At 38.1% G+C, this 17,357-nt stretch overlaps 1 protein-coding gene across 1 annotated transcript; it reads left to right on the forward strand.

Moving 5' to 3' along the window:
- The first annotated feature begins 14,037 nt into the window (after positions 1 to 14,037).
- LOC114267848 (transcription factor MYB1R1-like) lies at positions 14,038 to 16,483 on the forward strand. The gene is made up of 3 exons (XM_028208919.2): positions 14,038 to 14,445; positions 14,788 to 14,996; positions 15,500 to 16,483. The coding sequence occupies exons 1-3, from the start codon at positions 14,211 to 14,213 to the stop codon at positions 15,929 to 15,931; spliced, it is 876 nt and encodes a 291-aa protein (XP_028064720.2). The 5' UTR covers positions 14,038 to 14,210; the 3' UTR covers positions 15,932 to 16,483.
- The last annotated feature ends 874 nt before the right edge of the window (positions 16,484 to 17,357 follow it).

The raw sequence follows: 17,357 nt of genomic DNA on the forward strand, positions 1-17,357 counted from the left end.
CCTAGTGGGCACACCGTTTGAGTTTGAGGTAGATCCCACAGCGTTAAAAGTGAGCAAGCTGAAAAAGCTTTTCAAGAAGTCTCAGGGTACGAAGTCCACCCCGGACATTGAAGATGGATACACTGACTCGGCCATGACTCTGCCAGACCGGTTCAAAATGCCGCACATAGACCGTTTCGGCAGGTGCGGGGATCCTATGGTGCATTTGCGACTGTTCTCGGATATACTAAGGCCGATGGGCCTCTCTAGATTGCAGAAGCTTTCCCTGTTTGGCCGGACCCTATCAGGTGTAGCGGCTATTTGGTATACAAAACTAGAGGACTCCGTCAAGAGGAACTAGGAGGAGATGGCTGAGGCCTTTGTAGCTCAATACTCCTATAATACACAGATCGAGATCACAACTCGTGATCTCGAGATAACTAGGCAAGAGCCGAAGGAGAGCTTCTCCGACTTCGTGACCTGTTGGAGGGCTAAAGCCTCGATGATGACCATCAGGCCTGTTGACAAGGATCAAATTCGGATGGTTGTGTGCAACCTTCAGACCAAGCTCATGCAGAAGATGATCGTTCTTCCCTTCCTCACTTTTGCAGATCTACATGAGATAGGGGTGCAGATCGAGGACGCTATGAAAAGGGCCTCATTGATCATGAGAGAGAACAGCCCAAAAGGGCATTCAACCGCAGTACAAATGCAGGCACAAGCAGTGCTTCAGCTGCCAGAGCTTCAGATGTGGGAATGGTCACCACTACCACCACCCCAAGAACCCTTACAGCTACACCATTCACCGGTGCGTCCGGAAGTAGCTCACAAACAACCAAGTTTCCACCCCGAGGCCAAAGAACCTTTACCCCACCATACATGTATTTGTCCAAGGCTTTGGGGGTTTTGATTAGGAAAGGGAACTTGAAGCCCTTAGAGCCACGACTATTGCCAGAAAAACTTCCCCCTTCCCATAACTCGGCGAAGTACTGCGTTTTTCACCAACAACATGGTCATGACACCGACCAGTGCTTTAAATTGCGTCACGAGATTCAGGATCTCGTTGACAATAGGGTGATCGTGCCTCCGGTGAAACCGAATGTCACAACCAACCCTCTCCCACTACATAACCAAGCTCCACCTCCCAAACGCATCAACATCCAAACTGGGGTTGTGTCATACAACCCTAGCATATATATCACCCCTTCTCACTTACCCAAGCCGGAAGTATTCATTCCTGACAACACTGACTTGTGCATGTTAGACATCTCCCAAACCCAACCTGAAACGGTGGTGGTGGCTATCAAAGATAGAAGTGGGTCGACTGTGGAGGCAGATGAGAATGATTATACAGAGCCTGAGGGGTCTGTGAGCTTTAGGTACAACCCGAGCGGTTACATTACATCAGCAGGCCAGGCTAGGCCGATGTGGAATTGCCAGTGGGGACAGAGATTTATGTAGTACGGGAGGATGAACCTAATCAGGGGCTAGATGACCTAGTGGTCTGGAAGAGGACATTGCTAACCTTCAGTTTTTCAACGAACAAGATCTGGCAGACGTGACAGTCAACTGGTTTTATTTGGATGGGTCAGCAGAGTCTACTGGGTGGCTTGACGACCAGCCGGATGTTGTTAAACAACCTCAGCTAGAACAGGGTCCGTCAGGGATGGGGACATCAATAGTGGTCGGAAGGGCCGGGAATTAAGATGCATCGCCGGAGAGCACCGGTGTTAAGAATTTTGCTCAAAATACGGGTAGTTTGGGTACGAAAGATATTTAACAACGGTATTTGCTTTGAAAATTTGGTGACACTATATGTATGGTGTGACTTGCGAAGTATACATTGATCATAAAAGCCTCAAATATTTCTTTACTCAAAGGGAATTATACATGAGACAGATATGATGGCTTGAGTTGATAAAAGACTATGACTTGCAAATTCTGTATCATCCGAGAAAAGCAAATACCGTTGTAGATGCTTTGAGTAGAAAGTTGATTGGGAATTTGTCGTGTTTGCTCACTGGCCAGAAAGAATTGTTGTGTGAACAGGGTGGAGTTCTGGCCGCCATTTTTGCACAACCGGCCATATTTGAGAAAGTTAAAGAAAATCAATTACAAGATGAATTCTTGAAAAAGATTGTTGATGAAATTGGTTCAAAACTGAGGCCTGGATTTGTGTATGAAAACAGTGTGTTGAAATTTCAGGGTAGACTGTGTGTACCAAATTGTTCAGAATTGAGAAAGCGCATTATGACTGAAGCTCGTAATTCCAAATTTGCTATGCATTCGGGAAACACGAAAATGTATAAGGATTTGAAACAAAATTTCTGGTTGCCTGAATAAAAAAGCATATTGCTGACTTTGTAGCTAAATGTTTGCATTGCCAACAAGTGAAAGTCGAACATCAATGACTCGCTGGATTACTTCAACCGCTTCCGATCTCGAAATGGAAATAGGAGCATATCACTATGGACTTCATTGTTTGTCTACCTCGCTCTTCTAGAGGTATGGATTCTATTTGGATCATTGTTGATCGTTTGACTAAATCTACACATTTCTTATTTGTCAAAACTTTTTATAATATGGATAAACTGGCTAAATTTATGTGAATGAGATTATGAGATTACACATGGTGCTAGTGTCTATTGTATCTGACAGAGATCCTAAGTTCACATCAAGATTCTGGCAAAGTCTGTAACTAGTTTTGAGAACTGAGTTAAGACTAAGTAGTGCTTATCACCCGCTGACAGATGGGCAATCTGAATGAACCATTCAAACTTTGGAAGATATGTTGAGAATGTGCGTGTTGGACTTCTAATGGAATTGGAAGATTTATTTGCCTCTGGTTGAGTTTGTGCATAATAACAGTTATCACTCGAGTATTAGGATGGCTCCTTATGAAACTTTGTATGGTAGAAAATGTTGATCTCTGATTTGCTAGGTCGAAGTAGGTGATAGACTGTTGTTAGGACCAGAACTTGTGCAAGAAACAACTGGGAAAATGAAACTGATTCAACAACGTTTGAAAACTGGCCAAAGTCGCCAAAAGAGTTATATGGATGTTTAAAGGAGAGAAAGGGAATATGAAGTCGATGACCATGTGTTTCTCAAAGTGACTCCAATAAAAGGGCAAACTCGATTTGGGGTTAAAGGAAAGTTGGCACCACGATACATTGGGCTGTTTGAAATTATTGAGAAAATCAATTCTGTGACGTACCGAGTGGCTTTACATTCGATTATGGAGAACATGCATAATGCTTTTCATGTTTCGATGCTTCGGGAATATTTACGGGATTCGCACCATGCTATTGAACCAGCACATGTACTTCTGAAGGATGACTATATACATGAAGAACGACCAATCCAAATTGTAAACGACAGGATCAAAAGATTGAGAAATAAAAAAATTCCATTGGTGACGATTGATTGGCAAAATCATAGAGAAACTTATGCAACATGGGAAACAGAAGAGGATATGATGAAAAAATACTCTAATTTATTTTCTTTGGACCCGATATTCTTCCCAAATGAAGATAATCCGAGTTTGGAGCGCCAAACTCTTTTAAGGGGGAAATACTGTAGCAACCCCGATCTGTGATTAACTGTTAAACCATGATTAAGCATGCCTAATAAATAATTAAGAGGAAGTTCTACATTAATTGCATGTGTATTGTGTTATATGTGTTTGTATCTGTTTGGTGTAGGAAGATCTGTCTGTGTTTTTGTTTCGTTATGTGAATTGAAGGCCTTATCGGCATCTGATCACGAAATTGACTTGGTTTATGTGTTATTTGGAATTTTTAGAAAATTATGATAGGTTTAATTAAAATTCGATTCGGACCTAAAATAATTAGAATAAAATAATTATGAATTGCTTAGCTTAATTAAGAATTAATTAGAGCTTTCTAATTAGGCCTATATAAGGCTATTGATGACTCAATAACATTTATCTTCATTTCTTTAAGAGCAAAACGTATGAGAGAGAAATAGAGAGTTTAAGTTTAGGAGCTTGAGTTCAAGAGAAAGGGAGGTTGAATTGAGAAGAAATTTGGAGCATTTGACTTGTGACCTTAATCAACTTAGCATCTAAGCATAATTGATCATTTAAGGTAAGAATTCAACCTTTTAGCCTTGTAATTGAGTCACTTAGCACATGAATTCAAAGAAATAAGTTGAGTAATGCAAGAATTGAGTTGATGGAATAGAAATGAAGATCATATCATGCATACATGCATTTTAATCCCATTTTTATTTTGAATTTCAACTAACTCTCACATGCATGAGGTTTTTGTAGAAGGACTTGAAGGATTTTTCATGTTTTTACACTTTTCACTCCATGAATTTATGTTTTGAGAAGAAGATATTTCAATTCTATACATGCATGTTGTGTTTCAAAGTTTTGAGTTTTGTTTTGTATAATTGGCAAAGCTTTTGGGCTTGATTTTGCCAAATGGTTTGTAATTCTTCATATATTATGAGTTTCTCAATGTTTTACCAAGTTTTGGCTTAAAATGCTGTGTTTTGAAGCTTTGAAATTGAGTTTTGAATTTGGGAAGAAAATCTGGAAATTTTAGAATTCGGCATCACCGCTCAAGCGACAGATGTTATGCTTGAGCGATCATCATTTGTTTTGTGCTTGCGCTCGAGCGAAGTAGTCTAAACTCGAGTGTAAAATTTATGCTCTTAGAAGTTTTACAAATTTTTGTAAACCGCTCAAACGATTGAAGTTGCGCTTGAGCGGAAACCCCTTTTACTCAGTCTTTGTCTCAAGCGACCGTCGAGCGGAAAAATCAAGCAACCAATACTTTTGCAGACTTTGCAGATCGCTTGAGCGACCGAAGTTGCACTTGAGCAGACTACCCTGTTTTTTAAAATTTGACTAAGTGTTTCAATTTACATTTTGGCATCCTCATTGCATCTTAGGCATTCCTAAGCCTTAATTAACACATAATAATGAGGATAAGGATTAGAAACACACCAAGATAGAAAATGAATGAGTTATGTGTTTTTTGGGCGTGAGTTCAATGTGCATTTGTTATGTGTTTGCATAGGTCACGCGCCATAGGCTATCCAATTTGTTTGCTCTGTCCATTTTGCTATCAGGGCTATTTGTGAATAATGATTCTGTAAAGCTATGTTTGATTACAAGTATTTTCAGAATGTTAAGATATGATCTGTTTTATGAAATGCTATTTTATGAATAGTGAATGAATGTCCAATTTTCTGAAATGTATTTGCGGCATCCTTAGTTCACAAGGCCCTCGCCCCAAGGGAAACAATACCGTGACATATGTTTATATGGCCCTCGCCCAAGAGAAACAATACCGTAGCTTATGATCATGTGGCCCTTGTCTAGGGAAAACAATACCATGGCTACTTGTGTACAGGATGTAGACCTTTGGGGTCATCGGTACCGACTATGCATATGGGTCCTAGGACTAAGATGATATGATAGCTAATGGATATACCACATATAACTGCTTATGACTTCTGGTTACGTATATGAATCTGAATCTATCTCTAATATGAACTCCGATTCTTGAAGCTGTTTGGACATCATTCGTAAATCCTTTACTCTGTTGTTATTCACTGGACTCCAGTTCACCGTATTATTATGTATGTATGTAGATGACCAAGCGCGTGACTAGGCTCAGAGTTGATGGCCTAGAGTTTCATTTTGTCAGCCAGCCACAGTGCTTCTCGATGACGTTCTCGTTTGCAGTGGTCAAGTTTTTGTGAATCATGTTAAAAATATTTTGTATTTCTTTTGTTAGTTGAATAAGCCTTTTGTTTGTCTGTATGTATGAATGGTGATGTTGGTTTGATGTCTTGATTATGTAGATTAAGTTTTTAAATTTTCAGTCCTATGTATATCTACACAGCTCTATGGACATTATTATGTTTGTATTTGCTTCCGCTAGCCCCTGTATATAAATTATTTGTTCAGAGACCTTTGGTAATCCCAGGATTACTGGCAGATTTGAAAAAGTAAAGAAAAGTGGGCCAAAAATGACTTTTAAAGTGGCTGACTTCGAATGGGCTGCTCAAGCGGTCAAAAGTTCGAACGAACGGTGAAATTAGGCTCTTAGAATTTCAAAATCTTGAACAAACCACTTGAGCGGTTAAAAGTTCGTTTGAGCTAACTATGCATACAACTTAGGTACACAAATTTCAAATGTGCATAAGTCTCTCATTCAAACTTCATTTTAGGTCGTTCTTGTATCTAAATCAAAGCCCCAAAAATAAGCTTCTCAATAGTTCTAGCTTCACATCAAGATTCAAAGTGTAGAGAAAAAAATGATAAAAGAGTATAAACTATTCAAGAACAACTATTCAAATTTAGAGTTTTTGATCCAATCTCGCCCAACCATTGTGGCAACGCCCAATCAAGGCTCAAATATCAACTAAGAAGGTTTCTAGTTATTTTTTTTTTTTAATTTTTAGATTCATAAGAAACATAGAACAAGAAAGAAGTTCAGATACAGCAAACAGAGGGCTAGTCCCTCTCAACACTAGCTCCAGTCATGTCTTCAATAAGGAAAGTAGTAATTTCAGGTGGGGGGTTGTCAAGAAAAACAACATGTTCATTTTGATCCACTCCCAAGTTAGCTAGGAGGTCAGTAGCTTTGTTTCCCTCACGCAGGGTGTGCTGAAGAGAGCTGTTGCTTCTTCAAAGTAGGAACTTGGCATCTTTGATGAGAGCTTTATATGGGGAATTATGGTCTGGACCATGCAGAAGTTGGTTGATTGCTTGGGCAGAACCAGATTCAATTTGTACATCTCTAGATCCTTTCTAAAAGAGTATGGTCAAGCCTCGGTAAATGGCCCAAATCTCTGCCTCCAAGCTGGAGCAATGTCCGAGCTTTCCATAGTATCCCCAAACCCAGTTACCAGTTTCATCTCGTAGCAGTCCCCCATAGCCGGCCTGTCCTGGGTTGCCTTTCGAACATCCATCAGTATTGAGCTTTAGTTTACCTGCAGTTAGGCAACACCAATGAATTAGATTAGGAATTGCAGGGGATGGGCAGAGAGGGGATAGAAAGGCCTCCTCAATCTCTTGAACATATTGGAAGATGTTCTTAAGATTGAGCTGAAGTGGGTTGGACAGATTGTCAAAAATCAGTTTGTTTCGGTCTTTCCAAATATGCCATAGAGTAACAATGAAAACAAGGTACCATTTTTTTCCATAAAAGAATTTTTTGCTTTTCATATTCACAATAACCCATTCAGTTAGAGGCAATTTCTGGCCCTCTTCCCACCAAGTAATATTCTGGATGTTGGTCCAAAACTCTTTCGAGATTACACAGTCTCTGAGCAAATGTGCCATGTTCTCACTGTGATGGCCACATCTGGGGCAATCAGCAGTGGGAGCTAGATTCCTGACCAATCTTAACTGGTTTGTCAATAGTCTATCTTTTAAAATCAACCAGAGAAATAGTTTCAGCTTTTGTGGGATCGGAATTTTCCAGATCCATTTCCAGTTCCTGTGATCTAAGTCAGCATTAGTAATGAATTTAAAAGCAGAGGCACAAGTAAAGTTACCAGATTCCGAAGGGGCCCAGGTAAGGATATCAGGGAAGGTAACATATCTGGGTCTGTGCATCGTTAGGATTTCAGTGAGGTCTTGTTTGGAAACAAGAGTAGACAAAGTAGTGATGTCCCAATTACCTTCTGCATCTAAAATGGAGCTAACCTTGACAGAGTCATCAACCGGATATCTGCTATTCTGTTGGGATAGAGGTTGAGAACCACACCACCAATCAGTCCAGAGGGATATGTTCTTCCCATCCCCAACAATCCATTTAATTCCCTTCCTAAGGATGTGCCTAACCTTACAGATACTTCTCCAACAGTGAGAAGAGTTTTTCTTCATAGGCCAAGTAAAAAGGTTATGTTGGTGCAGGTACTTGGTGTGAAGAACTTGACACCAAAGGTTATTATTATCACTCAAGATTTTCCATCCAAGTTTGATTAGGAGGGTGGTATTATGATCTCTAGCTTTCCTGATACCAAGACCACCCTCAGCCTTGCTTTGACACACATTATCCCAATTAACCAAGTGAACCTTTTTTTGAGTGTCAGAATCTCCCCACAGGAAATTTCGATTAAGTCTGTCAATGTCATCACAAATATAGGTGGGTATGGCAGAGGTTACAGCTTATATGAGGGTTGCTTTACCAGCTAGGCTAAGGGTTCTAGCTTTCCAACCTGAGAGTTTGGTTTTTATCTTATCTAAGATGCCATTGAACAAGTGTCTGGTAACTCTCTGATGAAGAAGGGGGGGAACCAAGGTATTTGCCAAGGTTGTAGGTGAGGGGAATTCCATTTTGAAAGCTAAGGGCTTTAGCATGATTCCTAGGAACATTAGGGGAAACAAAGAGTTTGGATTTGAGGAGATTTATCTTCTGCCCAAACACATTGCAAAACTCAGAAAGGGTATCCATGATGATATCACAAGTAGATGAAGTAGCTTGAGCAAAAAGAATAAGATCATCAGCAAAAAACAGGTGGGATAAGGATGGGCTATGTCTGGAGGCTTTGAGTCCTTTCCAAGAGCCCTTATGAACCTTACAACGAATCATATTTGATAATCTTTCCATACAGAGAACAAAGAGGTAAGGGGAGAGAGGGTCTCCTTGTCAGAGACCTCTCCTATTTTGAATCCCATCAATGATTTCTCCATTCCATAGGATGGAAGAGTGATTATTGGTAACACAGCTCATTATCAGGTCAACCCAAGTACCATTAAGTTTGAATTCCAGAACAGTATCTTTAATGAAGGTCCAAGAAAGTCTATCATAGGCTTTCTCTAAGTCGATTTTGAAAATCATGCCACCTTTTTTGCCTTTCTTATGCCTTAAAGTGTGCAAGATCTCTTGGGTGATAATGATATTATCCGTAGTGGTCCTACTAGGGATGAAACTACTTTGATTAGGAGAGATGATGTTGTCCAAGAGAGGTCTAATACGACCCACAATAATCTTAGTTATGATTTTATAGTTAACATTACACAAGCTAATGGGTCGAAATTGTGCAATAGTTTCAGGACAATCAACTTTGGGTATTAGAACAATAAGAGTTTCATTCACCTTAGGAGGCACAGTTTTGTTGCGAAAGCACTGTTTAGCAAATTGACAGATAGAGTTACCTATAGACTTCCAGTAAGTCTGATAAAAAATGGCCTGCATGCCATCTTTCCCTGGCGCTTTGAAAGCACCAATGTCTGTAACAGCCCTCAGAATCTCAGCATTGGAAATGGGGGTAAGGAACCCATTATTGTCATCATGAGTAAAATAGGATGAAGCTAAATTATTCCAGTGATCAAGTTGGATAACATCTTCACAATTAAACAGATTTTGAAAATAGTCAAGAATGGCAGCCTTTATCTGATTAGTCTCAGTGAGCCAAATACCATCAGGGTTTTTGAGAGCATTAATTTTGGTTTTCCTTTTCTTATTAATAGTGGAAATGTGAAAGAACTTTGTATTTCTTTCCCCAAGAGTGATGTGCTTAGCCCTAGATTTCTGAAACCAAAGAGTTTCTTCCTGGAACAAAGTCGCATTATATTGTTTTAGAAGATCTTGTTCAAGGACATGCAGATTATGAGAAAAGTTACTAGCTAGAGATTTTTGAATGCCCTCTATCCTCACAAGGAGATGTCTTTTCCTCTTAAATATATTCCCAAAGACTTCTCTATTCCACACAATCACTCTACGCGTGAATTCATCAATAGATTCAAGGAGGTTATGATGCATATTAGTCCAAGAAGAGTGAATGATATCAATAAGGCCAGAGTGAGACATCTAGACAGCTTCAAACCTGAAAGGCCTCTGAGTAGGATTAAGAGGATGCATACCTTGGGTATAGACTAGCAGAGGGGAGTGGTTTGAGTAGGTGCGAGGGAGGACCCTCACAGTTGCTTCTGGAAACATAGTTCTCCATTCAGGATTGCTTAGGGCTCTATCAAGTCTCTCCATAGTGTTAGCCAAACCTTGGCGATTGTTGGTCCATGTCATTTTGGGCCCTGTGCTACCTAAATCGACTAAGTTACAGTTGTTGATCCTCTCTAAAAACTTTTGTGTTCTTGCATAGGTTGTGGGTGAGGTGAAGCTTCGACGTTCTCCTTGATTCGCATAGTCGTTGAAGTCCCCAGCGACCAACCAAGGCTTAGACATGGTTGCTGCCACCTCTTCCAAATCATCCCACAGTTTCTCCCTCAGGACAGGGTTTGGATTGGCATAGACGGCAGCAAGGACCCATTCCTCAAAATCTTCTTTATGAATAGTGGCATGAATAGCTTGGGGACTTACCGAAGAGGCTCTTACATTGACCTGAGTAAGGTCCCAAATGATCCAAATCCCTTCTACTCTGCCGACAGGGTCAACAAAGGTTGAGGCTGTGAAACCCAGGCGGTTAAAGAAATCTCCCATGGAGTTAAAAGGCACTTTAGTCTCCATAAGTATGATGATCTCAGGTTTATGGGTACGGATGATCTCCACAAAATTTCGTTTGAAATTGTTATTACCGGCGCCGCGGCAATTCCAGAAAAGAAGTTTAAATAAATCCATAGAAGGGAATTGAAAGGGTGATTCAGTTACCAGATCTTTAACAATGGTTCGAATCCTTCGCCGATTTGCCTCTGCTGACCTCATGGAGGCAAGTTGGATCGAGTGCAGAGGACTCTGGTGCTGAGTTGCCCAGATTGGGGCGATTGTCATTCGGAGTTGTTCTATCCACCAGACGAAAGCGATTAGGTGAGTTGCTTCGTTCTCGGGTTCTAACAAAAGGCTCACAGTATCCTGTTGATTCCGATGCTCGATCACCTCCAGGGGGGAGTTTTCCCAGGTCATGTGATCTGCTCTCTCCATCATTTGTTTCACCTGGGTCTGGTGGTTCCTGATCTGGGTGTAAAGGATGAATAGGGTTGGGAGCTGGGTTTGTAACTGGTGGGTAAGAAAAAGTAGAGATTGGGTTAACTCAACCATAGTAGAGTCTGCTGGACTTGGGGTGGTTTCCAATGTAATGAACATGTCAGAGGTGTTCTGTTGAAATTGATTCGCAGTGAGATGTGTTGTCATCTTGGTTTGATCACGAGAAGTGCCCTCTGCTTGCAGAACAATGGCGTGTAAGGCTGAACTTTCCCCCATTTGCTACCAGACAACTTGCTGGTTGCTACGGGTGCCTATCTCCTTAGCTCTATTATGCTGGAGCCCTTGTTGATGTTTACCCTTGGAAGCTGGATTTTGTATTGGACCACTTAAGGGGCTGGGTTCTCCTTGGGCTTTTCCCCCTGTATGTTGAGGAGTCTGCCTACTCGTTTGAGCAGAACCAAGTCCATCTTGGCCCTCTTCCAAATACCGAAACAGATTGGTGTTAGTAACTGTGCTAGTGGGGTTTTGGGCCCTTTTGTGTTGGGCTGGTCTCTTAGGGCGTTTAGTCACTAACATCCATGGGCCAAAAGCAACATCTTCTTCAGGAGGCTGGTGCAGGTGGCCGTTATCAATCACAAGTGAAAGCTCAGATGTAGCAGTACTGGAAACGACTATATTTTCCACCGCCGGTGGAGCATTGGTGGATTTGAAACGACATGCCTCCTTACGGTGATCAATTCTGCCACAGAGAAAGTAGAAGGAATGCAAAGATTCATATTCAATGTTATATACCCTACTCTCTAAAAAGAATTTGGGCTTTAACGGTTTGCTAAGATCCATCTCAACACAAACTCGAGCAAATTTTCCCCGTGTCGCCATCGCAGTATTCCAATCAATTTTAAGAGGTTTACCAATAATTTTGGCTATTGCAAATAGAACTTTTTCTTGATAGTACTCAATCGGAAGCTCAGGAAACCGAACCCAAACTGCGGTTGTGGTTTCAAATGCTTCCGATGGTCTAAAATTAGGTTCCCAACGTTGCACAGTTAGGTAGTGATCCATGATGACCCAAGGTCCACCTGTGAAGACATTAGCACAGTCAGTCGGATCTGAAAATTTAAATAGAAAATAGTTGCAACCCAGGTCAATTGCATTAAATTCACCCTGAAGACCCCAGAGATTTCTGACTCTGGAGCAGAGCATTTTGTAGCCAATATGTTTCCCTAACAGTCGGATAATAAGGGCCTTCTCCCATGGTTTCCTAATCTTATCCAGAAGCTTCTTGGGGAGAGATATTGAAGGGAGGCCTTGCTGCTCTGAAGAGGTTCCTTGTATAGTAGTCTGGTCCTTTGGATCGTCATCCTTCTCCTCATCAGACGATAGAATATCCACTCTACTGTCAAAGATGTAGTCTTTATTATGAGCAGAAGTTAAGGCTTCTTTGAAAGACTTAGGAGGGGCAGAACCCATATCTTGGCGTCTTTGATCGCCAAGATCATCCGTGGGGAGTTCTGTTTCCGTATCAATCGCCTTGCCTTCGCTGCCTTCCGTGGTAGACTCGGAGCTTTTGATTTTCTTTGTACTTCTGATCAAATGATCTTCTTCTTCGGAAGATTTTCCTTGTGTGAGTGATTTTCCTTGTTTTTTTTTTCTTTTAATTGAATTTAAAATATTTTTTTGTCTATTATTTGAGTTAATCTAGTAAAAAATATAATAATAAAATATAATTTTTATAAATTAAGAAAATAAAATTAAATTGAAATCAAATATTTTTATAAATAATTTCATTTAATAGAAATTAGTTTAATTAAATTTAACTTGTGAAGAAATTTTTTACAAACATTTGATATTTTTAGTTAATAGTAATTTTTTTTGACATGATAGGTTAACACGACACAAACCGAATACGGATAAAAAAATAACACAACACGATAACACAAAATAATAAATAAGTCAAGTTAGTGTTAAAGTAACTTTAACACAAACTCAAAATAATACGATACGAATATAATCGAATACGACACGATGTTTACCCTACGGGTGTGACCCTAAGTCTTTCAAGAAACAATTACTCCATCCGTTTCAAAATATTAGTCCCTTATTTTATTATTTATTATTCCAAAATATTAGTCTCTTTTCAAAAATTAAGGACAAAAATAATATAAATTTTTTATTTTCCCTTTCTTTTAAATTCATTAGGGTAAGTTACAAATGCACCTCCAAAGATTTGTTTAAAATACAGATTGCCACTGTGATTTGGAAAATTATTAATATCTCGTTGTTAGTATTTTTTATTTAACAGAATTAACTAAAAAAATGAAATGCATAATTGTTTTCCTATACAATAATAAAATTACCTAAATTATTAATTGAAACATATTCCTAACATCATTAAAAACTGTTAATTAACTTGATGATTTATTAATAAAAGGGATGATTTGTTATGAAATTAAAAATTTCAGGGGTGGAATGTAATTTCCAAAATTACAGAAGACAATTTATATTTTAATCAAATCTCAATGGATGTATTTGTAATTGACCTAATTCGTCAACAACGTAAGCAGTGTAATTAGGACAAGTGATATTTTTTTAAAAAAAAACGTACTATCAATGGATAATTTAAAAAAAATAATTTTTTAAAATATAATAATTATACTATTAAAAGAAACTATTTAGCTTGTTTAGTTCCTTTTTTTCAAAAACACTTTTTAGGAAATTTTACTTTTTTATTTTTTGTGTTTTTTGTTTTTACTGAATTTTTTTACTATTTTAAGTAATTTTTTTGCTTTTTAGATACACCTAACATAAATACACCTAAAAAGTAAAAAAATTGTAAAAAAAATCTTTTTAAAATTCAGTAAATACCAAAAATACAAAAAAAATATATATGCAAGAATTTAGTACTTTTTTTTTTGTATTTATTAATTTTTTAAAATATTTTTTTATAATTTTTTTTATTTTTTAGATATATCTAAATAAGGTGTATCTAAAAAAATAAAAATTTTTAAAAATAATCACTCAAAAATAAAAAAATTAAAAAATTCAAATTTTAAAAAATTTAATCCAAAAAGTTCAAATCAAACGCACCGATTATATCACCGATTATTTTGGGATATAAGATTCAGGTAACCGGTCAATCAAAAAGCCATGTAACATTTAAAGAAAAAAAAAAAAAAAAAAAAAAACCATTGCCACATGATGCCCTGTCACTCGCAAGTCACACCTGTCCATCCCTATGATATTTAAATACACCCCACACAAACTCACAAATTCACACACTCCACTCTTTTTTATAATTTCTCATTCTTCCATCACCGCCTCTAAAGATTCCTCAATCGGGAGAAACATCGATTGTTGAAGATGTCAAGCTTCTGCTCGGAGTCCGCCACCAACGGCCACAATTCCCACACCGAGATCATGCTTTTTGGAGTCCGAGTCAAGGTCGATCCGATGAGGAAGAGCGTCAGCATGAACAATCTCTCGCAGTACGAGCAGCCACAGGAGTCCTCCAATGTTGCCGCCGCCGCCGCAGGTTACGCCTCCGCTGACGAGGCCGTTCACCACCACTCCTCCGGGAATCGCGAGCGCAAACGTGGTTAGTTCTCCGATCATCTCTTCTCTCCTTGATTTTTTTACTTTTTTCATTAATTACTGTAATTTGAAGTTTATTGATTTGTTCGCTGCAAGTTATTTTTCATGTTGTTGATAATTAATCTATGTCTATGCGTACATGTGTGATATGTTTGTAAATACAATTTTTTGGAACCAACAATTATTTGATCTTTTAGGTAAATATTGTGGATTTTCATCGGAATGTTATTAATCTTGTAGTTTATTTGCTTGGACCGTCCGAGGCGAAATTAAATAGAAATTGAATTTGTTGTGGAAATTTTTATCCGAAAATGAGTGATTTGTGTTGATTTTGGAAATTGATTAGGAGTTCCATGGACAGAGGAAGAGCACAAGTTGTTCCTCTTAGGACTTAAAAAAGTAGGCAAAGGAGACTGGAGAGGAATTTCAAGGAATTTTGTGAAGACTCGTACTCCCACACAAGTCGCCAGCCACGCTCAGAAATACTTTCTCCGGCGGAGCAACCTCAATCGCCGTCGCCGTCGATCTAGCCTCTTTGACATCACCACCGAATCGGTAATTGGATTCTGATATCAAATATGTCTTCAATTTCATCTAATAACATCATTTTTACTCTTTTACTAGTTTGATACTGTTTCACACATAACTTTTCACGGGGAAAAATTCAACAATTTCATATTTCAAAAGTGATCAAAGTACTAATATGCTGATCAAATATTGTCTCAGAGCATCTCCAATCCTGCATTTGATGACATAATAGATAAAAAAGTGTACTCTAACCATTTCATCAAATTTGTATGAAATCAAGAGAGAGATAATTCTTCACTAAATTTCCAAGAGTCATATTTTTATTTAAATTTGATGAAATTTAAAAAAGAGAGTAAGGATTGGAGATGGGTTTTTTTCCATCAAAATTGGTTAAATAGGTTTTTAGGACATGAAAAAAAAAAAAAGAAGCAGTAATGATGGGAGATGCTCTAAGATTTGATGATATTGGTCATTCTTACTCATTGTTAGGTTTTTTGTCCCCCTAAACATGTGTGTTTGATAATTACTAGGTTAATTCAATCCCAATGGAAGAAGAGAAAGTTCATCAAGAAGGCAAAGCTCAGCCACTTCAGGCACCAACCCAACTACCTCCACCAGAAACTTCTAATATCAGTGGATCTCAAGTGCTTCCCTTCCCCATGACAGTCCATCCTGTTTTAGTGCCGGTACAGATTGAGAATCCAATGGAAAAACTAACCCTTGGACAAATGGATCATCTACATCGTGAGTCCGCAATGCTCATCCGTCCAATTCCAGTTCTTCCCATCCCCAATGCAACGACAATGGTGGATCTTAACTTAAATCAGAAATCCATGGAAGATCCAGTGCCACTGTCTCTCAATCTGTCACTATCGTCCGATCAGAATCAGTTTTCAAGGCATTCCGCATTTCGGGTGATGTCAAGCTTCAACAATGGGGATAGCATTATCAGTGTTGCATGAGAATGATATCACCGCAAAAAAGACCCCCCCCCCCCCCCAAAAAAAAAAAAAAAAAAAAAAAAAAAAAAAAGAGAGAAGAAGATAAGATTCGTAATTAGAGAAAGGTAATTAGTTTGACTAGAATCGGTCCTTTGTGATTTTGTACAGACCAAAACAATGTGATGCCTTGTTGTACTCTGTTGTTTTATGCTACCCTATGTTAGATTCTTGTTTATTTGTCTGTTTTTCTATGTAGTTGAACAAATCTGAAAGCAATAGTACCGTATGGCCTTGCTGCTGATCTGGGGTGGGGTTTGATTCAAGTGGTTTTCATTTCATAGTTCAAGTGGGAGAAATATCAAATGTGGGGTGACTGGTGGGTATTGATTGTCATTGTATTTCTTTGTATGAAGATATGATATTAATTTTCTTTCTATGATAGTGGATAGGAATTGGGCCCTCACAAAATGATGGTGGGAACTGCTGTTAGTGGTAGGGCTTTAAGGTGTGGATTGTGGGATGGATATGTTATCCAAGTTCTTAATGAGGAAAAGGATATGGGTGTTGTTTGTATGGTTGTGGGTGTGCATTTATGGCTTTGATTTTGACTCAAATGGTTGCTATATTATTGGTTTACATATTTCCCATAGTGAAAATTTTGACATTGAAGAGCCTTTGGCTAGTTAAAACTTTTGAGTTACGAAAATGATATAAAAATCTACTTAATGATGTGTAAGTGATATGATTAGTTGATGATTAGCGAAAATATGAGAGAGAATGTTACTTTTAATATGCTAATTGATTGTTACATTATTGAGTTTGAAAATCAAATTTAATTTCTGATTTTGAAAAACTTTTTTGAGTTATTAAACAAGTTGAGTGGTCGATAGTATGGTAAGCCCACAGAAAATGCACTCCTAAAGACAAAAGGAAATTTATTTATTTATTTATTTAAAAAATAAAACCAAATAGAGATATTTTCTGTGTTCTAGCTGTGCAACTGGCATTATTGTTTAAATTTAGTTAATAAACTGTGTTTAAGTGAAGAACAAGAAATGTTAAGCACACAAAATGGACATTGGCAGCAAAAAAAATCATCGACGGTTGCGATTAAACGTTATGGTGGGGTTTACATTCAAAATATGGATAAATTATAGTAAATTATCTTAAATTATTAACTCATGAGTTTTGCTCCTATGAATTTCAAAACTCAAACAATTAATTACTTTAAAGTATTATCTTGTCATATTTAATATTTTCTGTTAAGATTATATTAAGGATTTAAATGAAATTAGGTCATGTGTGATGCACATGATACACTTATTAATTTTTTTAATTACATTTTTCTTTCCTTATCTTAGTGGCAAAATGAAAATGAGATCACAAGATAAAGACATTATTATCTTAAAAATTCAATAAGTGTGTCATGTGTTTTACAAATGACTTG

This window comes from Camellia sinensis, chromosome 15, assembly GCF_055761805.1.
Source record: "Camellia sinensis isolate YWXY chromosome 15, ASM5576180v1, whole genome shotgun sequence".
NCBI classification, from domain to species: Eukaryota; Viridiplantae; Streptophyta; class Magnoliopsida; order Ericales; family Theaceae; genus Camellia; species Camellia sinensis.